The sequence below is a fragment of the Gracilinanus agilis genome, chromosome 4, assembly GCF_016433145.1.
Source record: "Gracilinanus agilis isolate LMUSP501 chromosome 4, AgileGrace, whole genome shotgun sequence".
NCBI lineage: Eukaryota > Metazoa > Chordata > Mammalia > Didelphimorphia > Didelphidae > Gracilinanus > Gracilinanus agilis.
Genome location: NC_058133.1, coordinates 177,123,053 through 177,150,616, shown reverse-complemented (window position 1 = coordinate 177,150,616; position 27,564 = coordinate 177,123,053). Strand labels below are relative to the sequence as shown.

The window sequence follows — 27,564 nt, the reverse complement described above, 5'->3', positions numbered from 1 at the left end:
CATTAGCTTTCTAAGCCCACTTTGCACAGCCTTCAGCCTCTCTAAAATGTAATGAAAGAAGCCCATTAAAGCTACTGTCCCATAGGGACAAATATGTGCTGAGTATACAGCAACATGGACACAAATCCTCTGACAGTTCAGTTTCTTTGCTTACCTATCTGTCTCTTCTGTTAAGTACAGAGTCTCTTTGGTCCAAAGTATACTGCCATCTTCTCCTTTATTCTCAATGATTTTTTCTTCTAAATGTCTTTGATCTAGAGTTAATTAATAAAATTAACTTATGCAGATTAGTAAAAGATTTGAGTAAAATGATAAGAATACAGGCTGAAAATTTGAGTTTAGTACAACATATGGCATTTAATACATTGCTTTCTCTTTTTTTCTATTTATTTTTAAGGATTTGATTTTTTGATTTTTTAATTTTTTAGAGAATTTTTCCATGATTCCATGATTCATGTTCTTTCTCTCTACCCAAACCCCACCCCACCCCCAAAAGCCAATGCGCATTTCCACTAGGTTTTACATGTGTAAAAGATCAAAACCTATTTCTATATTATTGATAGTTGCACTGGGGTGGTAATTTAGAGTCTACATCATCTACCTCCCAAATCATATTCCCATCAACCCATGTGTTCAAGCAGTTGTTTTTCTTCTTTGTTTCTACTCCCACAGTTCTTTCCCTGGATGTGGATAGTGTTCCTTCTCATAAGTCCCTCAGAATTGTCCTGGATCTTTGCATTGCTGCTAGTACAGAAGTCCATCACATTCGATTGTACCACAGTGTATCAGTCTCTGTGTACAATGTTCTCCTGGTTCTGCTCCTTTCACTCTGCATCAATTCCTGCATCATTCCAGTTCACATGGAATTCCTTCAGTTCATTATTCCTTTGAGCACAATAGTATTCTATCACCAGCAGATACCACAATTTGTTCAGCCATTCCCCAATCAAAGGGCATACCCTCATTTCCAGTTTTTTGCCACTACAGAGTGCGGCTATAAATATTTTAATAAATTGCTTGCTAATCCAACTTAGGAAGTTATTTCTTATTCTACCATTCAGTTTCTAGAAAATCAACTGTCTTCCTTGGGTTTATTTTCCTGGTGGCTGCTTTTCTTTTTTTAGACATATGCAATATCAAAACACCTTAAACATGAGCGTTTCTGATCACATTCAAAGGGTCTTGCAGATCAGTAAGGCCCTTATCCTTCACTCACTTAAGTGAATGACCTTCTAAGTTGTTCTGCCTCAGACTGGTTGTCATTGGGGACTAGAAAGCATTTCAATTTTAGTCTCTGTCCTGTGGACAAGTCCTCTTATGCTGCTCACTGTTTTTTTGATATCATGATTTAAGGCCCATTGACCTTCTAGGGGAAAGTTAATACAGATATAACAGGGTCTGGTCAGCCCACATTTGTGTAGGGTAAGTCCACCCATTAAAACTTCCCTCTCATGGGGCAACTGGGTGGTGGCTCAGAGGATTGAGAGCTAGGCCTAGAGACAGAAAGTCCTAAATTCAAACCTGGCCTTAGACACTTGCTAGCTATGTGACCCTGGGAAAGTCACTTAACCCCCATTGCCTAGCCCTTACCACTCTTCTGCCTTAGAACCAATACACAGTATTGATTCTAAGATGGAAGGTAAGGGTTTTAAAAAATAAAATTAAATAATAAATTAAAAATTAAAAATAAAATTAAAATTAAAATTAAAAAAATAAATAAATAAAACAAACTTCCCTCTCAGACTTCCACAGGACACATCACATGGCAACTGCCTTGGACTGAACAAAGAAGAAGACCCTGTGGTAAAGGGTTCGTAACCAAAGGCCAGATTTCTATGTAGACAGAGCTAGCAACCTCCTCTGTAGCATGATTTTGGGGAAGTTCTCCTTGATCATCTCCCTCCAAATTTCTTCCAGTTCAGCCATAGTCAAACGGGAAAGAAGGGGTAAGACTGAAAATGTAAATGACCTTAGGAGAGGGAACACCCTGACTAAGTTTAAAATATAAGACTGATTCTTTTCCTGACAGTATTTTCTGACAGGGCAGTGTCAATGTGTCTGAAAGGTAGGGGCAGGATGAAGAGAAGAGAAGAGGAAGCTGAGAATCTCAAAAATAAGCTTCATGATCACACTTTAGTTTAGGACTACCCAAACTTCCCCTACGGGCTGGCTATAATGCAAACACTCTTAAGACAATATTATAGTATAATATTGTAGTAGAAAGGTCTTCAGGGGGCAGATAGGTACCTCACTGGACTGAAAGCAAACCCTAGGATTGGAGGTCCTAGGTTGAAATCTGGCTTCAGACACTTCCTAACTGTGTGACCCTGGGGAAGTCACTTAACCCCATTGCCTAGCCCTTACCACTCTTCTGCCTTGGAACCATTATACAGTACTGATTCAAAAAAGTAAAGTAAGAGTTTAAAAAAAAAAAAAAAGGTCTTCAGGTCAGGCAACTTACCATTTAATGTCAGATCACAGGAATTTGACCTGTTCTCACCCAACACTGAGGAAGAAGCACTTTGCTGCTTCAAATGCTCTGTCAGAACATAAAAGTGAAAAGATTGGTCTTAGCTCATAGTATATACTCACAGGTCCTCTTGCTGTGTGAGGCTTTACCTCCTAATAGCTGGGAATTTTTAATGAGACCTACTCCTGCATGCCACTCAGTGACTCCCCTGTAGGATTAGCCTGTGGTCAGCTGGGATTCATGGCTTATCCCTTTTCTAGGTCCTCTATTTCATTCACTTCCCCATTTAGTGACTGATTGTTCTAAGTTTCTGAATGAGAAGTAACCCATGAAGTTGAGTTAGTGACCTAGGAATTGGCTCTTCAGGAATTGTGAATTCATTGTGCACTGCATTTCCCTTACCTATTTCATCAAGGAGTTCTTGGGAAGGTGGGGGCAGTTCATCAATACAATCTGGTGAAGAAGAATCTGCTATCTCTTTAAAGACTAAAAAAAAAAGGGAAAGAGTGGCTAATTTAATTTAATCTGTCAGTCTACACAGAGAGTGAAGAATTAATCTCAAAGACTAATAGAGGCTGAACAGGCCTGTACTCTAGAGTCTCTTTCACAATAGATGCCCAAGACAATAAAGTAACAACTCTTCCTCTAGAAGTTCCAATTGAGGCTCACAGAGATGATGTGCAAGTAGTATTTTACTCCAGAGTGGATGCTTGTGAATTGTCAGGGTGTAGTAGAAAAATCTGGGTTCAAATCCAATCTCACAAATTTACTATTTTATTGTATGTGATTATAACAAATTTAACCTCTCTGATCTTGACTGTCACTATCAGTAAAATGGAAATAATATCTCTTGCACAATTTACCTTATAGGATTGCTGTAGACTTTATATACCTTAAATTTGTTGGTTTGGGGGGAGGGAGTAGGAGTGACTTTTTTTTTTTTTTTATCCTGGGACTCCATTCTAGGAGCATAGGGCCACAACCAGTAGGCAGTGGGTCGCTCAGGGTCACCCAGCTGGTAAGTGTCTGAGCCCGGACTTGAACCTAGGACCTTTCATCTCTAGGCCTGGCTCTCAATCCACTGAGCTAGCCCAGCTGCCCCTACTTTAGGTTGCAGTTTCTTTAGCAGATGTAGTTTTTATAGGGTGGGGTTGCTAGCCCCACGCCCAACCCTCCTCCTTTTTCATCCAAGCTAGGGACCGTCCTTAGCTCAGTAGGAGTGACTAGGCCTATTATTTCATATAGGAAGTTCCTATAAATATAGGAGTTTGCAACTAACAGTCAACTAATTCCTTGGTGTGGGAGTTTGGGGAAAACATCTCCCCAGAAATAGTAGCCTTCAGGATTGTGTAAGGCAAATTCATGGTCTGGTTACATCTTAAAGGAAGACCTCTACTATTTTAGATGTCAGTATGGTAAGAAAGTCTGATAAGACTGATTATAAGGAAAAACATCTTTACTCAAACAGACCTGATCTTGGGCAATCCCAAGTTAAGAATTTTCTCTCCCATTACTGGATATCCTGTTCTTTTTATTTAGCTTCCCATATAAAGTGGCTGAACAGCCTCACCTGAAAATCTCTTTTTTTTTAACTTAAAAATTTTTATTTAATTAATTTAGAATATTTTTCCATGGTTTCATGATTCATGTTCTTTCTCTCCCCTCCTCCCACCCCCCTCCCATAGCCAACAAGCAATTCCACTGGGTTTTACATGTATCACTGACAATACCTATTTCCATATTATTAATATTTGCATTAGGGTGATCATCTAGAATCTACATCCCCAGTCATATCCCCATTGACCCATGTGATCAATGAGTTGTTTTTCTTCTGTGTTTCTACTCCCACAGTTCTTTCCCTGGATGTGGATAGTGTTCCTTCTCATAAGTCCCTCAGAATTGTCCTGGATCATTGCATGGCTGCTAGTAGAGAAGTCCATTACATTCGACTGTGCCACAGTGTATTCGTCTCTGTGTAATAAGGTTCTCCTGGTTCTGCTTCTTTCACTCTGCATCAATTCCTGGAGGTCTTTCCAGTTCACGTGGAATTCCTCCAGTTCTTTATTTCTTTTAGCGCAATAGTGTTCCATCACCAACAGATGCCACAATTTGTTCAGCCCTTACCCAAACAAAGGGCATCCTCTCATAGAAAGTCTCCTTTTGCTGCCTAAAGCAGCATAAAATCCTCTACATGTCTATATCTCCCTCTGTTCTACTATCTACCTGGCAACTGCCTATCAGGTGGCACTAATCTTTTTTTTATCATCTAGCTTTGCCCCTTGATTTATTGCCCTCCAGACACGCAAAAGTCCTGTGCCAGAGGATGTCAGAATCTCTGGGCAGACAAATTCTGCTCTGGGTTCTCCAGCCAGTGTATGTCAGAGACAGGGCCTGATCTCAGGTCTTTCTAGTCCTGAGGTTGGCTCTCTTTTCATGAAATAAACTGCCTCTAGAGAAACAGAAGTTTTTATGATTATTGTCATTCCCTCCCTGAAGATGTTCTCCAAACTCTCATGTTCTGGGTGCCTCTCTAAGAAATTTGCTCTTGGGAATCCCAGGGGAAGAGAAATAAAAATTTCCTTTGAAATTAAGGGAGATCTGAGTTGAAATTAAGGTTATCAAGAAGCAGCTTAGTACCAACTAACCAGGCTAGGCAAGGATTAATCAATACTTACCTGTCATCCTACAGAACAGCTCCAATTCAAGCCTAAATTTAAGCCTAAAAGATGATTCACAACAATATTAAATCCCTAGGGGTCACAAAAGCCTCATCCTTCCTATAAACTTCCAAGCAGCTTTACCAAATCCTCCAGTCTTTTAAAGCAGAATACTGTTTTAAAAGGCAGGCAGTATGAGGCCTCCCTTAGTATTCCTTAATACTTTGTCTTCCATTTCTCAGTCAACTAGCATTTATTAAGCCAGGCATTATGCCAAGTACTTCAAGTTTAAGCACAATACCTTTCTGTAGTCTGCTTTGCTGAGCGGCAGGAAAAAATTTCTCAGATTCTGCTTTGGCCTTGGTGATGGAAGAACCAGGTCCACTGAATATAGACAAACTACCCTGCAACTAATCAAAGAAACATACTATTAGCCCCGTGTGTACTGAGTGAAAGAAAATAAGCGCACATAGGACACTTCTGAGATGACCATAAATTGAACAGGACAAGTTGAAAGCAGACCAGTCTTTCCTTTTTTTTTCTTTTGTAAAAATCCTTACCTTCTGTCTTGGAAGGCTCCAAGACAGAAGAGTGGTAAGGACTAGGCAATGGGGGTCTAGTGACTTGCCCAGGGTCACATGGCTGAGAAGTGTCTGAGGCCAGATTTGAACCTAGGGTCTCTAGGTCTGACTCAATCCACTGAGCTACCCAGCTGCCCCCAAATCTATCCTTTTCATCTCAAGGAGTAGCTTTCCCAAAGCCAAAGGACCATGGCTACAGATCACAACACACAACACAATAAATACTGTCTCGTTCATCTCATCACATCTGGCTTAGAGTTCCTACAACTCTTGTCATCATGTGTAGAGGTTTGCTATCTAGCATTTTTAATATGGCAGGCACTATCCTTCCTCTCTGAATGTAAACAGATATTTCTTGCTAAAGAATGAATACATGCATCCATATGAACATGCATGTATTGCTATCTAAAAATAGAATCCTTGTGAAGCTCCTCCCTTCTCCCAATCTAAGTTAATACTCATATACAGACTCCCATGGGAAAATTTCAAAGTTTTCAAAGCAAAGAGAGATAAAATATTTCCAAATATTGAAGAGAAAGATGAATATTCTCATCCCATATTTGCCATGCCATCTAGCCAGTTAGTGCCCCAGAATTCCAAAGAATAAGAAATCTGAAACATGACTAATTAAGGGAGAAGGGATCATTTTTTATATAAAAAGGGAAAGTTGGCTCTTTTATGCTAACATCCTCTCTGGGGTACTATGGCTGTCCTATTTGTGGTTCTGCCATCCTATTGTTGGTGCTGAAACCTACAAAACCATCTGAGAGTTACCAATTCCTATAAGATAGTCTCAGATATACCAAGGACTTCTGTGCTGCCCAAGTTCTAGAGGAACCACAGCACTCTTATACTACCTCTAGCTCTCTCTGACCCTCTGCTGACTGCAAAGAATATCCTTTAATAAACCTCAATGGAATACATAAATTCAGTATCTAAAGTTTAATTCTTTTCTTTTTGTGTGGGATGGTTAATTAACCACAAAAATCACTCATTTTTTAGAGAACAAATTACTAAATGTGAGCAGAACTGGATCAATTCCTCTTTCTGATTATTTACAAAGACCCTCAAAATAACCCTACCTCATTATCATGAATGAAATTAGGAGTCAGTGCTGATTTCTTGAACAGAAATACCTACCCAGGGAAGCAATATGATTCAGCTACAGCCCTGAGAGTAAGATATGTGGCCTATTTATTATATAACTGAGAGCCATGGAAAAGTAAGATAGGATTTTGCCATCAAAGAATTTATAATTTACTGGGGAAGACCTGACTAGAACATATGAAATAACAGTGAATGATAGAAAAAAAAAAAAAGTCTATGGCTGTAGCCCCTCGCCACCTATGGCTTGTCTTCTGCCACTCTCTTCTCTTTCACCCTTGTCTCACATAGTGAAGTGGTCTAGTCCCTTGTACAATGGTACATCCTATCGCCTCCAACAGATTGCCCCCTGTTATCCCTGTTCTTTCACTTTTCATCAGGCTCTTCCTGGGTACTGGCTCATTTGATACTGTCTACAAACATGCCTGTCTTCAAAAAATCTTCACTTGACCCTTCCATTCTCATTAACTATCACCTTAAATTTCTTCTGCATTTGTAGCTAAATTCCTCAAAGAGGCTGTTTATAGTAGGTGCTTTTACTCTCTCTTCTCACTTTCTTAATCCCTTACAATCTGGCATCCAACAGAAAATGTTCTCTCCAAAGTTACTAATAGTATCTTAGTTGCCAAATCAGTGTTTTTTTTTTTTTAAGTCCTTATACTCCTTGACATCTCTGCAGTGTTTGCCACTGCTCATCATTCTCTCCTCCTTGATAATTTCTTCTCTTTAGGTTTTTGGGACAACATTCTCTCTTGATTTTCCTGCCAATCTGACTCCTCCTCCTTCCTTTCCTTGGCTAGCATGCCCTCTGACAAGCATCTCTCAGATTTTGGTTCTGTGTCCTCTTCCTTTCTCCCTCTGTATTCTCACTTGATGATCTCATCAGCACCCATGGATTTAATTATTGTATCTTTGCTAATGATTCAATGATTCTCAGATCTACTTATCCTGCCCCAAACTTTTTGCTGATTGCCAATCTCACATCTCCAGTCCACAAAATGCCTAGAAGACATCTTAAATTCATTATATCAAAACTTGAACTCATTATTATTCCCACTAACCACCTTCCCCCACCTTCCTTATTACAGTAGAGGTCAACACCATCCTTCCCAGCCTCTCAGGCTCACAACCGGGAAGTCATCTTGGAATTCTTCATTATCTGTTACCCACTACATCCAAGCTGTTGCCTAGCCTTGGCCTGTTGACTTCATCTTTGCAAAATCCTAAGAACACACCCCTTTCTCTCCTCTGATTTTGCCATCACTCTAGTGAAGGCATCTATCATCTCACACCTAGATTTTTGCAGTAGCTTGGTGGGTCTGCCTGCTTAAAGTGTCTCCCCACCCCAATCTCTGTTTCAGCCACTAAAGTGATTTTCTGAAAACATATGTCTCAATGTTATCCTCCTACTCAATTAACTCCTATTGCCTCCAAGATAAAAAGCAAAATCTGAGGACAGCTAGATGCCTTAGTGGATGGAGAGACAGGCCTGGAGACAGGAGGACCTAGGTTCAAATCTAAATTCAGATACTTCCTAGCTGTGTGACCCTGGGAAAATCACTTTATCCCCATTGCCTAGCCCTTACTATTATTTTGCCTTGGAATCTGTACTTAGTATCAATTTAAAGACTGAAGGTAAAGGTTTAAAAAGAAAAAAAATGCTGTTTGGCTTTCAAAGACCTGCATAACCTAGATCTTCCTTACCTTTTCGAGAGTCTGCTTACTGCCAGTCTACCTCACTCCATAAAACATACTCTTCAATCCAGTGAGGTTGGCCGTTTCTATTCCAGGAACAAGATAATCCACCTCTCATGCCTAGAATCTTCTCATTTATGCCCAATGGCTTCCCTAGCTTCCTTTAAGCTTTAAGTAAAATCCCATCTTTTCTAGGAAGCCCTTCCTCCTAGTAATTACTTCCTATTTATCCTGTATATGACTTGCTTTATATATATTTGTTTATACATTGTCTATCCCATTAGATTGTGAGCTCCTAGAGGGCGAAAACTATCTTTGGCTTCTTTTTGTATCTGTAGTTCTTGGCACAGTCCTGGACACACAATAGGCCCTTTGATTCACCTTTCCATCTGACTTGCAGCTGAAACCTTGTATGTGTGTCATCTCCCCTGCAAAATGTGAGCTCCTTTGGGCAAGACCTATCTTATTTCTTAGTGTTCATAGAACTTAGGATGGTGCTTTGCATTGCAAGAATTAAATTTTAATGATTTGACTAAAATATATGAAGATTATAAATAACAGTGGTGGTTGCCGATTCAAAGTAATATTGCTCAAAGTCGAAATGACCTTAATAGCTTTTATTTACAGAAGAGGTGGAAAGGGTAAAAGCAGAGAAATACAAATGGGTAGAGAAAACATTAGCCTATCTAACTAAATAATGCTATAATCCTACGTTGCTCGACTCAGCCAGGGCTTATTGACCTTCTACCAGAATTAAACTCTCTCCAGAAGACAGGAAGGGAAAGCCAGCCATCCACTCACCCAAGATCCCTCCAAGAGGCAGGTCAAGACAATGACTCAAGCTGAAGGTGACTCCTGAGGCAGACTTTCTTCCTTGAGCTGACCTCCTTCTTGAAGTCCAACTCCTTCAAACCAATTTCCTTCATGGAGTCGACTTTTCTAGCCCCAGAAATTCAGGGCCTTTTAAAGTGGCTTCTTGTCCCTTCACCTTTTCACAAGGGCCAATCACAGCTTCCAAATTGCCCAGCACTGCCAAGGGCAGTGTTTGTGGGAACCACTTCTCGTTTTCTGGAGAGGTGAATACTCATCAGAAGAGTTCACATATTCCTGTCTGATTGAGGTGTGAATTCTCATTTCCTGTCTGATTGAGTTGAGAAAGGGTAGAGAGCTCCTCCACCTAGTGCTAAGTAGGGTGTTCAAGCTTTTCTTGATTCAATTCAAAAGTAGACAAAGGGACGGGAGGTCCTAGGTTCAAATCTGGCCTCAGACCCTTCTCAGCTGTGTGACCCTGGGCAAGTCACTTGACCCCCATTGCCTACCCTTACCACTCTTCTGCCTTGGAGCCAATACACAGTATTGACTCCAAGACGGAAGGTAAGGGTTTAAAAAAAAAAAAAAGTAGACAAAGGATAGTTAATCCTGTCTTCACAATCTAGTGAGGTACTAAGTAGGGGTACTTAAGTTATTGTTAACCAAAGTGTTAACTCAAAATAGACAAAGGGAATAAAAGATGCCCTTTCACAAGTATAAACTCAGAGATAACAAAGAATTCCCTTTTATGGCATGGAATATTTAATAAATGCTTCATTCCTTCTTTTCTTCATTTCCCCCTCTAGCAGAATAGGATCTCCTTGATTTGGCCTTTGTATACTTTCCTATCTCAAGCATAGTAAACTGCATATAGCTAGAGTTTCAGGATTTTTGCGAAGTCAATGTACTGTCTGTGTGTGGCTCTATAGCAATGTAGGGAATATCAATGCCAAAGGGATCCTGGCTCTGTTGAAGCTATAACTAGCTATGATGAAGAGCTAAATGATATGGTAAATGGCATGGGCATTGTATCCCCCCAAAACCATAGAAGTGTTTCAGGCAAACTATAAGCAGGGAAATTCCTTTGCTCCCTTCTATCCTTGTGACTCCTAACCCAAGAACATCTGATAACTCCTATAAGACCCTGAAAGGATTATCCTCCTTAGATCAGTCCTTTAGATTCCAGAGGGACAGAGAGATACACTTCCAGGCTATACCTTGATACCATCAGGTTGTATCCAAGACATCTACCTGTTATGTCCCCTAAACTATGAGGTTATCCCCTATGTCTTCAGGCAGACCCCGGTCAGATGACCAACCCTCCCCCCCATACTTCAATGCATACCGCTCTAGAGCTACATCTCCAGCTTGGAGTCACGTTTTCACTGTCATAAAGAGTATAAAGACCCCAGAAATCATGTCATCTGGGAGAGTAGCTTTCCATCTATGCTGTTCCCCCTAGGAGGAAGTCTTCCACCTATGCTGTCCTCCTGGCCAGATTCAACATTATCTTCTAAATTAATAAATTTCTATTTTTATTTTTTAGCTAAGTTTCAGAGTCTTGCATCCTTGTAAAAGGTACTCTTCCTGAGCCCCAGTTCACCTCAAGCCTCCCACAACAGTAAAGACAGCTCAGGACTGAAGGACTCAGAGTAGGATGAAGTCAGAAAGAGTTGAATAAACAAAGGAAGTTTTATGAAGGAGTTGGTGATAAGATGGGAAAAATGTGAATAAGGAGAATTTTAGGTCAGGAGACTACCATAAGCAAAAAAACAGGCTAGATCTTTGAGAAGGCTGTAAGCCCTAAGCCCTTCCTATCTTTTCAAACTTAAGGAAGGCAGCCCCAAAGAAGATTGGCTGGGTGATATTTGCTTTATTTATGTTAGTTTTACTTAAAGGCAGTTCTCATCTCTAATACGAAAAAAAAGCATGGAGCCAGGCTTGATTTTGGCATGAACATGTGTAAGAAATACATAATCCTCTTACTTACAGGGGTGGTCAATCCAAAGGAAGGTATTTCGGAGGGGAAGGAGAGAGAATCGGTGGTCCAGCCCCTTTTGCCGCTGGCTGTTGTGAACGTATTTGACATTGTCCTAATGGACTCCTGGCTGTTCCAGCAAGAGGTTTCCTGGACTTTAGGTTGGGAAGAGTTCCCTTGAGAATAGTTTTTATACAGACTGATGCTTGATGAAGCTGCCCCTACTACAGAAAAGGAGTCAGGAGTTAGTCAATCTCACAGAAGGTTATAATAGATCTGGAACCCCAGCTATTTGTTTAGTCTTTTGTTTTTGGAATTATATGTATACCAGAGAATTTCCATTGTGTTCAGTAATTAGGTCCATTAAATGTCTAGTCTAAGCCCAAATACCATGTTTTAAAATTAGAGTCATGAACCAGGGCCAGGAGACTAAAGGAAAACCATCTGATATAAAATAAGCTTGAAACTCAACATGTAGGAAATTTTTTAAAAGCATGTAATTCTAAATGCAACTACATCATCTTTTGCAAACTATGAAAAACATGACATTTTCTCACCACAGATAGTTCTTTACAATGTCATTTGTAAAATTTGCACTGGAAGCTTAATGATCTACTTCCCTTGCCCAGAATACACAATTCTCTTATTTACTCTAATCTTGCCTCTGTATTCTTTGTCCCAAATGAATATTCAAATGCCAAAGACAAAATAGCAATGGGGTTCACTTGCTAGTCATGGCTAACTCTTGATATTCTATGGGTGAAGTTCTCAGAAATATCTATTTTATGGTTACTTGGGCTGAGTGGAGTGCTGACATTGGTGGGTCCATGGCTTGCTTTGGGTGTTTTGCAGGGCATTTCCTTACAAGAGCTTCCTTTTTCCCATGAGATACTGGATAATTCCTGAATATCTATTAATGATCTAAAAGATTAAAAAGGAAATATTGGATTAATTAGGAAAGGTATTTAAAAAAAAAACAAAAATTCTAATCTTTTTGAAATCTAAAAGTACACTCATTCATTCACTATCCATATTATTTTCATCATATTAAACAGGATCCTCTCCCCCAATACTTTCTAATACCATTCCCTAATGGTGAAAGACTTAGTGTCATAAAGTCCAACCACTTCCAGATGATTATTTTTCAATTATGTCCTTATAATATTAATTTATATTTATTATTTATTCATGTGCTTTATTTTTAATATGCTGATTTATGATTATGGATTATTTTCATTACGAAAATCCTAAGCAGCATGTAAACATTATATCCCCATTTTACAGAGAACACTGAGACCAGAGAGGCAATCAAACAAGCTAGAACACATCCAAGCTGAGATTCAAACTCAGGTTTTTTGATTCCAGCCTTAGCAGTCTTCCTGCTATATCTATATCAGCTGCCAAGGATAATCACAAGACTCAGTTGTTCAGTAACCCTTCCTAAGCTCATAAGGGTGGAGCAATCCATTCCTCTAGAGAGGGATGATCCCAGGACTTTGCAGCTCAGTCTTCACTTTCCTCTGCACCTCTGCTGAGTTTGGACCCCACCTCTTCCCAGCCTCCTTCTGTGTGTTGTTTCCCCCCAATAGATTGTCAGCTCCTAGAAGGCAGGAACTGTATTTCTTTCTCTTACTTGTATTCTTAAGACTTAGCTCAGTGCCTGGCACACAGTAGGCACTTAATATATGTATAATGAATTATTTAATTGAATAATGAAAATATTGTCATATCCATTTTATAGAAAGGAAACTAAGGCTGGAAAAGGTTTAAAGTGACTTGAGAGTGGTCAAGCAGCTAGTGTATAGTGTTGGAGCCAAAAACTTTATAAAAACTTTAGTTATCAAAATATCACAATCAGTGAAGAAACAGTTTAAGATAAGACAGACATGAAATTCTAGCTTTAAAAAATGATCTCCAAAAGTAAAAACAACTACTTCTATCATTACCAAGGTCTTCACACCAAAAATAGATTTTACCACAAATCTTTTCCTATGCCACACTAAAGATTTATCTGATCAAAAAAGTTTTTGATATCTCCTCACCAACATTATATACAACATGAAGTCACTAGAAAATTGAAGAATGTATATGTGAGACAGTGCAGGCTCCAGCTTCCTAAGAATATAATTGTCAAATGGCTTGCACCTTCTTTTCTTAGTTTTTAAAGATTACTTTTGTTTTACATTATCCATATATTCCAATGGGGTGTTTTTCTCCCAAAAAGCCATCCCTTACTAACAAAGAATTTTAAAAAAGGAAAAAAGTTCCATATCATATGCAGTTTGATTTTGATATTATTATATGCAATGTTCCATAGCCATGAGGCTTAATTGGTTTTTAGACCATCTTAAGGCTTGACCCTACGCTCATCTATCTTAGAAAATGTGGATTGGGATCAACTATAAAATCTTCTCATCTTAATCAAGAATTGAGACTAGTTTTCTCCATGAAAAAAAAGAAGTACCCCTACATACATATCTTCCTCTTTCAATACTTTTGAGGATTCTTTTGTTTCTTCTTCTCTAAAACTGAAAAGAGAAAAGGTGAAGAAATTACTTTAATCAGTTTAGATAAACAAAAAGCATTATTAAACTCACTAAATCAGCATTTTTTTCACGTTGGTCTCTGCCAAAATACAAAATCTCAGAGCATCTCTGCAGTCATCCAATCTAAACTGTACAAGAACCACCCTTTGACACATCAGGGAAAAGTTTGCTTATTTTTTCCTTAAAAACTTCATTGAGGAGAAATCTATTGCCTCTTGAGATAGGCAATTTCACTAGAGCACAATTGTAATTTTTAGAAAAATTTCCCTTACAATAAAAGCATAAATGCCTAAATCTGCCTCTCTGTAAACTCCACCCACTGTTCCTGGTTCTGTCCTCTGAATCCAGCAACAAACCTAATCATCTTTCCACCTGATAGCTCTTACAATACTTGATGAACAAGGAACCTCTGCTTTAAAGAGCAACATCTGATGGGATGACAGAACCAATCTCTGTCAGAAGTGGAGAGAGAATACAAGCCTGTCTCAGTGGGTGAAATGCCCTGAATAGGCACTCCTTACTTCTTGGTTAAAATACTCCAAACAGCCTCCTAACCGACTTCCTTGCCTCTAGTCTTTTCCCCACACTCACTCCAATTCTTCCTACAAACTTTTCTTAGAATGATTTTCTTATAGTAGGAAGCAGTTCTGCAGCCACAGGCCAGCACAATTTTCTAGAGAGCCAGTCGCCTCAGTGAAGACCCCACAGTGAAGATCCCAGATCTTAGTGCCTCTCCGAGAGATAAAGAACTGTGGGGTCCTCATTGGTGCCTGCCTCTGTTGACTTGGCAATGCCTCAGACATGCCTCACTCTATTCCTTCCTAACCACCTCCCCTCCCACTCAGCTGGGGATGTAGTGCTTGTCATTGTAGTAAGCACTTAAATTATTTTCATTCATTTATAAATCATTTCACTGCTCAAAAACCTTCAATGATTCCCCATTACTCTCTGAATAAAGACTATACTTATTATCTTGGCAATCAAAGCCCTTTGCAATTTATTTTTAATCTACCTTTCCAACCTGACCTTGAAAAACTTTTCTATATATTCAATGCCCCAGTCATAATGGATCTTGGAGTTCCACTTCAGTGTCTTTGCTCATGCCATTTCCTATTCCCAGAATGCCCTCCCTATGCCTGCTAATATCCTGCTCATACTTCAATCCCAGATCAAATGCCATTTCTTCTGTGAGGTCTTCCTTGATCCCCTTCCAGGTAGAAACGATCTGTGAGTACTCTATATTTTTCTTATGCACTACTGTTCAGTTGTTGTCCTAGGACCAAAACGACCTCACTGTGTTAGTATATAGTGTGTCCTGCTATGTATGGCTGATCAGACCAAGAAGCTCAAAAAGCTCTATCACAGGCTGGGCACAAATAGTTCACATGAACTACCAGGATGGAGATGTCTCTAAATTTGTGCAGCTTGAGCTACTGAAATTCTGCTTTGCTCATAGAGTAAGTGCCTTTTTTGATGTGTATATTTGGCATTTGAACAACATCAGTCCATCAGAGTTTCACTCTGTAATGGAGTTTGAATGCTTGGTAGTTCATCTTTAGAAAAGGATCTGAGTGTCTGGTACCTTCTTTTGCCAGGTTAATCTTCAGAATCTTCCTAAGACAATTCAAATGGAAACAATTCAGTTTCCTGGCATGGCACTGGTAGAATGTCCAGGTTTCACAGGCATGGTGCTCTGCAAACTTGTTTGGTAGGCAGCCTAGTATATTTTCTCTCCCACACTTTCCTTCAGAGCCTCCCAAACACTGAGCTAGCTCTGGTAATGTGTGTGTCAACCTCATCATCTATGTGGACATCCCTAGAAAGTATAATGCCAAGGTAAGTGACCTTATTCACAGCATTGAACATTTCTCCATTTGCTATAACCAGTGGTTAACGTAGGGCATGGTGCTGTGCTGGCTGGTGGAGATCCTGTTTTCTTGGTGTTGTAAAGCCAAAATTAGTACAGGGAAGCAGCCCTACCCTCCAGACCAAGTGCTATGCTCCCCTCCCAAGACTGACATACTGTGCCCCTCCTCACCACGTGCTGGGTATGCTCCACCCCCCTTACCTCACACAGGAGAGGGAGGAAGCACTCCCATTGGGCTACTGGATGAAGGGGTGGGTGAAGTGAGGAATGTCCTCAGTCAATGTGGAGAAGGGGAGGGGAGTGGCCCAAGCACTCTGCTTCCCTCTAGCTCTGACCCCTGTAGACTGCCTACATTATCCTCTGTGAGCTCCCTTTGGGCTGCTGGGTGGAGAGGGAGGTGTGTGTGAATGAAAAAATGTCCTCAGGCACTTTGGAGAGGGGGAGGGTAGTAGCTCCACTGCCTTTCTAGTAATAAACTCTGAGGGTGGGGGGTGAGGTGGGGAGGGACCGTGGCCAAGTACCCACAGAGTGCTCTGCATGCCATCTTTGGCATCTGTGCCATAGGTTCACCATCACTGCTCTATTGCATGTCAGTCTCTGAGGCTGCCCTGAGTGCATAATCATCTGCAAACAGAAAGTGGTGGACCAACTCTCCCTCCACTTGAGTCTTGGCTTAGAGCTTTTTCAAATTAAATAATTTAGCATCAATGTAGTAGCTGATCTTGATGCCTTTTTTTTTTGTCCTCAATAAAGGTATGCACTACTACAAACTATGCAATCAACATATTACTATATTATATTTACATGGGTATATGACTTCTAATCCCTACAGAATTAAACTAATCAGGGGCAGGGACAAGCCATTTATCTTTGGATCTCCCTCAGCAGCCTAGAACATCACATAGGTGCTTCTTTTCAGTGAAATGAATGAATGAAGTGGGTTAAACTATTACATTATCGAAAAGGATAAAAATATACTTGTTCATACAGAGATTTATTAATCCAACAATACCTATTGCAAAGAACAGACCCTGAGGAAATATGTTAAGTGCTTTATAGTTAGAAGATAGCTTTAGAAGAGCAAAAGGTAAGTATTACTCAGGGTAAATCCCAATGATATCATGCTCTCCTGGGTCAAGTTTTGATTAAGTGGATGGAGAGTTTTGAACACAAGAACTTCATCAAGGTGGGATATTACCATTAAAATGTTTTCTTTAGAATCTGAATGAGCAATTAAGAGATTAACAACTCAAACCTTATGGGTGTGAACTGAAGTTCTGTCACACACTCAGACTTATTTCCAAGGATTTTTTCGATTACTTGAAACTTTTCTCCACCTGAAAGAAAAAAGAAATTTACAATCACTGGATTCTCTGTGCATAAATTAATTTTTTTACATTTAATTCCTTTTCATTTTATTTCCAGAGCCTCATTCCAGAGTATTACCCTTTCACTTCTCCCTTCTCCACATTTCATTATTATTTCTCTGGAATTGTGGTTGGTCCTTGTGTTAATTAGAGTTCCCAAACCTTTCAGAGTCAATTATCTTCATAATACTATTGTAACTGTATAAAGTATTTCTCTGGTTCTACTCATTTCACTTTTAGTTCACTCAAATCTTCCCAAGTTTCTCTAAAAGCAATCCATTCATCATTTCTTGTAGTACAATAGTTAGTATTCTATCACACTCACATTTAAAATTTACTTTAGCTATTTTCCAAGTGATGGCCTTCTTTTCCAGTTTCTAACTCTTTACAAACAAAAAAATCTGATGTATTTTTTGTACCTTAGATTTTGGGGTTCTCTTCCCTTTTGCTTTCTTTAGGGTGGTGGTATATTTGGGCTAAAGGGTATATGCAATTTAACACTTTTTGGGGCATAGTTCCAAAATACTTTCCAGAATGGCTGGGGGAAGTTTACAGTTCTACCAACAGTGCACATATCAGTTTTCCCATAGTCCCTTCAGCATTTGACATTTTCCTTTCTGTCAACTTTGCCAATCTGATGGGTTTGAGGCATTATAATGTGTATTTCTCTAATTATTAGCAATTCAGAACATTTTTTCCTATGCCTATTGAGAACTTGGATTTCTTCCTCTACAAACTATCCTTATCCTTTGACTATTAACTGAGGAATGGCTTTTTTCTTATAAATTTGGATTCGTTTCCTATATATTTTAGAAATGAGATCTTAATCAGAGAAATTAACAGGGTATGCATAAATTATTAACATCCTGTGGAAGAATTCATTGATCCTGACCCTGAGATAATGAGCAATCTCAACAAGCAGTTTAAATGCTGAATGAATAGACTGAATTTGTCTCTGACATACTTTCCAGTTGTAATACTCTTTGGTTCCAAAATTTGAAACAAAATACTACCCAGGCCATGGGAGGCAGCAGCACAGTGTAGTGAAAAGAACTTTGAATTTGGAGTCAAATGACCAGAGAGTAAATCTTGGTTCTTTTACACAATGCCATGGGTAATGAAAGCTCTGGACATTATTACTCCTCTGTGCAATGAGATAACTAGAATAGATGATGTCTTAGGCTCCTTCCAAGTCAATCCTATGAAACTAATGAATGTTCTAGAAAAGAACTTTAGAGATCATAAGTTTTTACAGATACAAAAAAAAAAAAAAAGGACTTTCGAGATTATCAATTTCCAAAGATGCAAAAACTGAGACCGAGAGAAAGGAAGTGACTTGCCTGTGGTTGCATAAGTAATAAAACTTATTAGCAAATTAGCAAAACCAGGATTTGAACCTAGATCTCTTCACTCCAAATTCAGCATTCTTTCCATTTCCCCATGTGTTCACATAAGAAGTATCAGATGTTAAAATAGGTTGGCTGGGTCCAAGTCCAGCCCTCTTTTAATTATGGCATACAGCTGGAGGATTTGTACAGCCAATAAAACAATCCACTCTCCTTCTGGATAACAACTATTTGAAACTAAGATTTTAGGATTTAGTGCCAGAAAGAGTTCTTTCCTCTCTCCTCTATTTTGCAGATGAAGAAATTAGAGCCCAGTAGTATAATTTAAGGGACCTGCTCAAAGTCCCAAGGGAAGCAAGCAGCAGAGCCAGATTTGAACCTGATTTGGAATCCAGTGCTTTCTCACTGACATATGCCACTACTGTCCAATTTCTTAGGCAATTTTCAACTAGAAAGTCAGTTAAAAGCAGATCATACAAAAATATGTTAGCCAAAGCAAACCATCAGTTCTAACAAGTCTGTTCTTTCTGTCATGCCATTTGTACTAAGCATGGAGAAGGAGATGATTAATCAGGCAGTGGCTTCTCCCATTCCATGTTCCATACTATAGTCTGACTTGGGGATGAATGTGTTCTAAGCAGCATTTAAAGAGCACCGAGAATATTCTTCCTAAAATATATCTCCTAACTGTGTGTCTCAAGGCACCTAAAATTTCACTACTGGATATTCCTTTGGGTTCTCTTCCTTAAGAACTTATTTTAAAATCCAATATTTGTAGGATAGGCATTGCTTTTAAAACTTACTTTACAACTTTAATATTTAAGTGACTTATCAGAGAACTGGATGCTGGGAAAAGGTAGAGAGAGAATGAGGGGAAAGGGGCAAAAAAAGAAGGGGAGGCCTTGGCTTTCTGTTTTTGCCTAACCTCCCCCTCTTTCTTTCAACCAACAAGTGGTGACCTGTGAAAAGGTATTCAATTCAGGACTAAGGGCCAAATTTTAAAAATGTCTCATCCAGGGTTAGAGGTAAAGGAAACATGGGTGGAAGGAAGAGAGAACAGATTCAGAAACCACATCCTGCCCCATGAATGGGCCTGCTAAAGCATGATTCTGGACAATTCTAAGGGTTAGAAAAGATACAGATAGATAGATGGACAGAGCTAGTTAGATAGAAAGACAGACAGACTAAGTGGACAGAATATAGGTCTTTGAAGGAGATTAACACATAGTGTTTCACAACTTGTATTAATTCATACATGTTTTTACAATTTCCATATCCCAAGCTGCTGATTCTGTGGTAATCTGAAATTGATTTCAAATAAACTTTAGAAATGAGTGACAAATCTAAATGTCAATGCCATGGACTGAAGCCATTCTTTAATGAAGCATCAAGGAAAGGTCAGTTTTGTTGAGATTTGATTCTTTGGGATGAGAGAACCAAAAGTCTGGGTATGTGGTTTTTATTCCTATTTCTCCCACTAATTGTCCATGTAGCCTTGGACAAGTCACTGAATCTCCCTGAGAGTCTTCGTGCCTTCATCTATAAAATGAAAGGAGGGTTGAACTAAAGAGTTCCTAAGTATGATTTGCAAATCCAAAGACTCAGACAGAAGAGCTAATGGAGGACTATGGTGTTTCAAAGAGAACACTAAACCTGGAGTTGAAGGATCTAGGACACATGACAGATATGTCACAGACTAGCTGTGTGACTTGCGTCCCTAGAACCAGGGGACTGGACTTAGATCTAAGAAGCCACTTCTTGCTCTAAATCCTATGAGCCCAGGATATTTATTTCAAAAAGGTTCATCAAAATTGTGCTTTCTTTTCATGCAGTGTAGGCCATCCAGTTATGGTGATCATTCTTCTAATTTCCCTTTCAGTCCTAACCTTGCAGGACTTTATAAGCAGGAGGAAAGCAAGTGATTTCTGACCTGAACACATATTACCAGAGTCTTGTTTTTGGACATCATAGACTCCTTGTGTGACTTCCGAGACATTAGCCTCATGACTTAAGGTCTGTAAAAGAAACAAGAATTTTAAAAAACAACAAAGATATGGCCCCTAACTCAACTTAGTCTAAACCAATTCAGCAATATTCTTCAATAAAATACGCATTTATTAAGCACTTGCTATGTTCTAGGAATTGTGCTAGGCACTAGAAACAAAGACAAAAATGTAACATTCCCTTCCTTCAAGGAGTCTGATGTACAAATGCAAATATACTCTCAAATGAAAGAAATATCTGAACTCAGAGATTTGGGCATTCTCTCCAATAATGCAAATTACAACCCATTCCTGACAGCCATCCTGTTCAACATCTGTCCATTTCTTAAAAATGGAGTCCACATAAAGTGCTGAAAACCTCTAATGAAGTCTTCTGACATTGCGTGTACCAGTGGAATAGTTGAGATGTCCACTATTATCCCTCACCCTTGTCACATGACTAGCATATCATCCTCTTCCTTGATGAGATCATTTACTCCATTCTAGTTTTCTCACTGATTAGAAGTACAAGTCTGCTCACACAAATCATATGTTTCTCCATTGCCTTTATCATCCACAAAAGAAAGATCAAGTGAATGAAGCATGTCTATTGATGAGATTATGACATGCATCTGATGGTCACTCTCTAGAGTTTATCCATTAGAATGTATATCTGGGAGTATAGAAGAACAGAGGGTAGTACAGAAGCACAGAGTTGGTACAGGAGTTGAACTAGGGGAGGTGAATGTGCTGAACTGCCTTTAGGAAATTATAAAGCTCAAGAGCAACTAGTAGTTCAGTGGGTTAAGAGCCAGGCCTGGAGTTGGGAGAATCTGGAATCAAATCTGGCCTCAGATACTTCCTACCTGTGTGACCTTAGGCAAGTCACTTAACCCCCACTGCTCAGCCCTTACCATTCTTCTGCCTTGGAATCAATACATAGTATTGATTCTAAGACAGAAGGTTAGGGTTTAAAAAAAATTTTCAACTATTTTATTAGCAACATTCTATTTTTGCATTGCTACATAGTAGTAAAACATGGAACATAATAGTCTCCAAAGAACTAAAAACAAATACAAATATAAGGAAATTTGGGAGGGGGAGAGGAGCTAGAACCTAAGAGATAAGGAAAAGGCTTATGCAAAAAATGTGCCTGAATTGAGTTTTTAAGGAAATTAGAGATTCTTAGAAGTGGAGGTGATAAGAAAGTGTATTTCACATTCGAGAGGCAATCTGAGGAAAGACAGAAATTGGGGTCTGAAGTATCATCTTCAGGCATCCATAAGGAAGTTAGTTTGCTAATGTAAAAAAGCTAGAAACTAGTTGGGGCCAATTTGTGAAGTGTACTAAACACCAAGCATGAAATAATCTTGTAAGTATGAAGGAATCGGTGGAGTTTAGTAAATAAAGGAGTCAGCTCTTGCTTTAGGAAAATCATTTTGGCAGTTATGTAGAGGATAAATTAAGGAAAGGAGAAAGTGAGGACCACTTTACTAGCAAGCTAGAGGGAGAAAGGTGGGAATAAGCAAAGGAAGAACTACATAAGTAAACTTGAAAAATTCACTGAGCAGGGATGTAAATAGTTCAGTTTTATTGATTAAAAAAAAAAAAAAACACGGTGTAAATTTGGTTCTTTCATAATTCCTCAGGCAAGCCCAGTGCAGTGGACAAAGTCCCACTAAATGGTATGCCTGAAGCAAGTCACTTACTAGGTTTGGTTCACTCTTTCTGGCATGGGACCCCAGGTTTCCCTTAGACACCCCAAACTTTAGAAGTGTTTTAGGTCAAACAGAAAACAGGAAAATTCCTTTCCTTCCATGCATTCTTGTAATGCTGAGGAAAAGGTGACTGGGCATCAGAGACCCACAATAAGGAAAGACCTCTGAGAGAAATATTCCCCTTGGATTCTCCCCTAGATTTCGAGATGGACACAAATATACATCTTCTGGTTTTGCTCTGATACCATTGGATTTGTATCTAGGACATCTACTTGTCCCCTAAACTATTACTATTCCCGGTCACTCCCTGTGTCTTCAGGACACAAAACATCACTCTAGCCCCAGTCAGGTGACAAACACCCCCCACTTCTGCCCAACCTCATTCCATTCCCTCATCCCTGGTCACAGAGCCGCCCCCTTGCCTGAAAAGCCTAGGACACATTCCCTCTAGGGGGCAGTGTTCTACCTGCACTGTCCTCCCAGCCACTTCAACATGAATTCCAAATTAATAAATTTCTCTTTTTATTTCTAAGCTAAGTTTTAGAGTCTTGTATTCTTGCAAAGGGTACCTGTTGTGATAATAAGATTAAATCTACTTTGCCCATCTTTAGATTTAATCACCAAAGGTGAAAACATCTCCACTAAACTCACAAGTTGGGTGGTCTGTTAAGTCACGTGTGCTAGAGTGAGTGACAAATCAGAATTTACTGACTGCCTCCTGGGCAGTCCTAAAAAAAGCGTCTGTTGTGATTGGACACATAAGCTAAGAGGAAGGCACAGGAACTAAAGCAAAAAGAGACCCCTTTAAAAAGAGAAGTTCAGTGAGCTGAGGATCTCTTCTGGTTCTTGCTAGGACATGGAGGAGCCCTGGACCTGGGACCCCAAGACCTTGGAATTCCACGTGGTGAGTGTAATGACTAAATCTTCCTGAACTTCCCTTAAGGAACTTCCCTTTCAAAAGATACTCTGTGACTGAAGCTTTTGCTTCATACACTTCCAGGGCCTTCAGGCCTCCGGGCCTCGACCCTTGGCTCAAGGCTTGTCCTTTTTCCAACTGAGGACTAGTTAGATCTGCTTGGGTTAAACCAGGGACCTAAGCAAAATATTTAGTTTGTCAGGTTAATTATCTTATCTTATCCTCTCTCTAAATTTCTTAATCTCTCTCTCTTCTCATTTGTAAATAAACTTCCATAAAAGTCATTTTGACTTGAGGTTATTCTTTAATTGGGGATTGATAATTATTCAATTCCTTGGCAACTTAACCTTTTAATATTCAACCAATCAAAACCTCTTTTTAGGGGCAGCTGGGTAGCTCAGTGGATTAAGAGCTAGGGCTAGAGATGGGAGGTCCTAGGTTCAAATCTAGCCTCAGACACTTCCCAGCTGTGTGACCCTGGGCAAGTCACTTGACCCCCATTGCCTACTCTTACCACTCTTCTGCCTTGGAGCCAAAACACAGTATTAACTCCAAGAGGGAAGGGAAGGGTTTAAAAAACAAAAAACAAAAAAACCTCTTTTTACCTCTTACACTGTCACAAACCTGGGGTTCACCTCAAGTTCCCCAATAACATTTCTGTGGCATTAAGAAAAGGAAAGTGGGAATAAAAAAAGAGAGAAATATGTTTCTTTCTTATTTCACAAGATTATGATGTTGCTAAGAGACTGTTAACAGTAAAAGTGAGATACTATTCTTAGAATTGTAATTTTTGGAGAAAAACTCCCAACCTTTGATTTTCAAAGATCTCTTTTTTCAGATGTGTATTGCCCAGCAATCATAATTGCAAATGAAGCTCTAGGGGAAACTATAATTATAGAAAGTAAAAATATACCTTACCTGGGACTTAACTGTCATTTTAACTTCCAAATGTTCTTGAACAGCTGGGGTATAAAAGTAATCATGATCAGGGGTTAAAAATTCATCTGTTACATCTTCAGAAGAATCTGCTGAATAAGGTGATTCCATGGAATGCTCCTATAAATAGATTAGAAAGAATTTTTCTCAGAAAACTAGAAAAACTGTAAAGTAACAAATATTGCCAGTCACAATCACCCTCTTAGGCAGTTTTTTTAAGTTTTTTTTTCTTTTAAATGAGTAGGTACTGTAAGATCGCTGTTTGCTGGGAAATGACTAATATGACAAATTAAACCAAAATGTTTTGATACACATTTTTAAAAAACAAATTACGTTGGCATTTGTCAAAAAAGAGGGCTATGGAAAGAGAACTGCATAATTCCATTTTACCTTCTCCTCTAATCTCCTCCCATACTTGGGCCCAGGACTCTTAATTAGTTTGAAAATTCACCATAGCTAGGCCCCCACCCACACACCATGCTGGCCTCCAGCCACTATAATGTACCCTGCCCCATTCCCCACCTTCTCTCAGAAGAGTAACAGAGGGGACCATCATTTCTAGAAAAGACAAATCACTCACCAGCTCAGTGATTTCAAAATACCACTCACATTGTTTTCTCTATACCCCTAATGCTTAGCACAGTGCCTGGCCCACAGCAAACACTAAATGTGTTTTCATTCATTCAAGCAAACACTACTATCAAAAATAACTCCTCTGATAATAGGAGAAGCAGGCAACCCCCTCTTCCTCTTTAAGAAATACCAAGAATGTATTTTAAAAGTACTAATCTTGAAGAAAAACCATTATGAGTCTCCCTCTGATCACCCTCAGAAGGTCTTCTCCCTTTAAGTAATTGAGGGGAGCAGGGGCTCGTCCAGGGGGTAAGGAGATATGGCAAGAAGAGGCCAATTCACCTAAGACTAGTGCCTTAATGCCTAAAAGGATTTAGAAAAAGGCTCCATTCTTCCAAGAATAAGGGCAGCTAGGTGGTGCAGTGGATGGCACACCAGACCTGGTGTCAGGAAGACCTGGAATTCAAATCTAGCTTCAGACACTTACTACCTTCATGACCCCTGGGCAAGATGCTTATCCCAGTTTGTCTCAGTTTCCTCATCTGTACAATGAGCTGGAAAAGGAAATAGCAAATCATTTCAATATCTCTGCCAAGAAAACTCCAAATGGCACCAAATATGGCCAAAATGACTTAATAATGCTCCCCACCCCCAAGAAGAGTTCTTTCCTCATTTTCCTGAAGGCAATAGGGTACTGATAAAAGGGAGAAGGTTCTTTCATTATTCTTAGTCACTCTAGAGAGGAGTGGTCATAGAAAACTGAGCGATTTCAGGAAAATAATTCTTCAGAGGTGTGCCAAGAAGATTAAATAGCTATTGTTTCATTTGGTGAAGGAAAATATCAACCCTAGAGCTGTGTACTTTTATTGTACAGTAAAATTTTCCTGGGTTTAAGATTACTATAAATGTTACATTAAAATGTCTTATTAGGACATATCTGAGAGTTTGAGGACACTGTTAGTTTGAACATTTTGTTTTCAAGCAGAACAATGATCAAGTTAAACTAATGGTAAATAATATACCTGAAGTGAAGTAATTGTTTCAGTTATATCCTACAACTATTCATAACTTTGTTTCTGTGGAGATATACAGGGCAAATGCTAAATTATTTATTGAAGAGAATGGGACCCCCTTTTAGTCCAAAGGGACCATTCTAATCTCTATAATCATTTGGGTCAGAGAAGACTTTAACATTTAGTCACAGATTTTAGCACATAATTGCATACTGACACTCAACTGAACAATACATAGGTAGCTAGGTGGCTCAGAGGATAAAGTATCAGGGCTAAAGCCAGGAAAACCAGACAGTCAGTAGCTATGTGACCCTGGGCAAGTTACTTAACCTCTAACGTAATCCACTGGAGAAGGAAATGGCAAGCCATCCAGTATCTCTGCCAAAAAAACCTATGTCAGTATTGGTGTGCTAAGGACCATGGGGTCTTAAAGAGTCAGACACAACTGAATGACTGAAAAACAACAATAAGACACTTGCCAAATACCATTTATGTGTAAAGTACTGTTGCCAGGTAGCAGGATATGAGGATGGATTAACATGCAGTTTCTTCCTTTAAGTAACTCATTATACTCTCCCTAGCTTATCAAGAGGGACAAACAGATAAGCCTCTCTTGATCTTTGGGACCTTGAGTGACTTCTGGTAAGTTACGGCTGCTCTGGTTTACCCCTAAAAGGCATGGGACGTTGGAAAGAAACAGTCAACCTTGGGTTAGTCCCTTCTTTCTCCACTCTCATTAAGAGGGGAGACAAAAAGGAAATAGAAGAAAGGCATTGTTCAGTTTTAAGGAGATACTACTTATACTCTCTCAGATTTTGTTTTTCTTTCCTTATGAGGCAACTAAATGACACAATGGCCAGAATGCTGGAGCTGGAGTCACAAAAACTGGAGTTCCAATTCTGCCTCAGATGCTTACTAAGCTATGTGACTATACAAATCACTAAACTTTTATCTGCCTCAGTTTACTCATCTGTAAAACACAGATAATAATAGCACCTACCTTATAGAGTTCTCATAAGGATAAAATGAGATTATATTTTAAAAAACACTTTGCAAATCTTAAAGCATTACATAAATGCCAGCTGTTGCCATTATTCCTCTTTCCAGAACATGGGGAATGGTGCTTACTCATGGCAGAATGCACATCAGTCAAAAAATAATTAAGTGCTTACTATGTGCCAGGTACTATGCCAATTGATCCAGATACAAAAATGGGCTCACAATCTAGTGGGGGAGACAACAAACAAATATATACAAATAAGCTATGAACAGGAAAAAATGATACAGAGAAGGTACCAGAATTAAGAGGGGTTGGGAAGCTTCTTGTAGAAGATGGGATTTTAATTGGGACTTAAAGGAGGCAGAAATGAGGAGGGAGAGCATGCCAGGCACAGGGGACAGCCAGAGAAAATGCAATGAGCTGACCAATGAATTGTCTTATTTATGGTACAAGGAGGCCAATGTCACTGGATCAAAGACTAAATGGTAGGGAGTAAGGTGCAAGAAAACTGCAACGGTAAGAGGGGGCTAGGTTACAAAGGGCTATGAACACCAAACGGAGGATTTTGTATTTGATCTGGGAGGCAAGAGAGAACTACTGGAGTTTAATGAATGGCTACTGAGATGAGGAGAGACACATGATCAGACTATGCTTTAAGAAAATCACTTGGGACTCAAATCTGGCCTCAGATACTTCCTAGCTGGGTGACCCTGGGCAAGTCACTTAACTCCCATTGCCTAGCCCTTACTGCTCTTCTGCCTTGAAACCAATACACAGTATTGATTTTAAGATGGAGAATAAGAATTTTTAAAAAAGAAAGAAAAAGAAAAAGAAAATCATTTGGGGAAGATGGCAAAGAAGGTACAGGGACTGATCTATTTCTACCATATTGCCATCCAAAAAGCAAAGCTATAACAACTCAAAACTAATTCAAAAGCAGCATAAACCACAAAAAGATAAGGTAAAGTAATTTTTTAAGGCCAAAACAACTTAGAAGACCAGGAA

The 27,564-nt window shown here is 39.3% G+C and overlaps 1 protein-coding gene across 1 annotated transcript in view; it reads right to left on the bottom strand.

Moving 5' to 3' along the window:
• TEX14 (testis expressed 14, intercellular bridge forming factor) overlaps nt 1-27,564 on the bottom strand; it is a 141,227-nt gene that overhangs the window by 9,903 nt on the left and 103,760 nt on the right. The window contains exons 18-27 of the mRNA XM_044675064.1: nt 23,956-24,093; nt 20,367-20,436; nt 16,964-17,045; nt 13,770-13,823; nt 12,089-12,216; nt 11,308-11,519; nt 5,429-5,531; nt 2,873-2,956; nt 2,462-2,539; nt 155-254 (exon numbers count right to left, since the gene is read on the bottom strand). Of these exons, the coding sequence (XP_044530999.1) occupies nt 155-254; nt 2,462-2,539; nt 2,873-2,956; nt 5,429-5,531; nt 11,308-11,519; nt 12,089-12,216; nt 13,770-13,823; nt 16,964-17,045; nt 20,367-20,436; nt 23,956-24,093 (1,049 nt within the window). The remainder of the gene's footprint in view (nt 1-154; nt 255-2,461; nt 2,540-2,872; nt 2,957-5,428; nt 5,532-11,307; nt 11,520-12,088; nt 12,217-13,769; nt 13,824-16,963; nt 17,046-20,366; nt 20,437-23,955; nt 24,094-27,564) is intronic.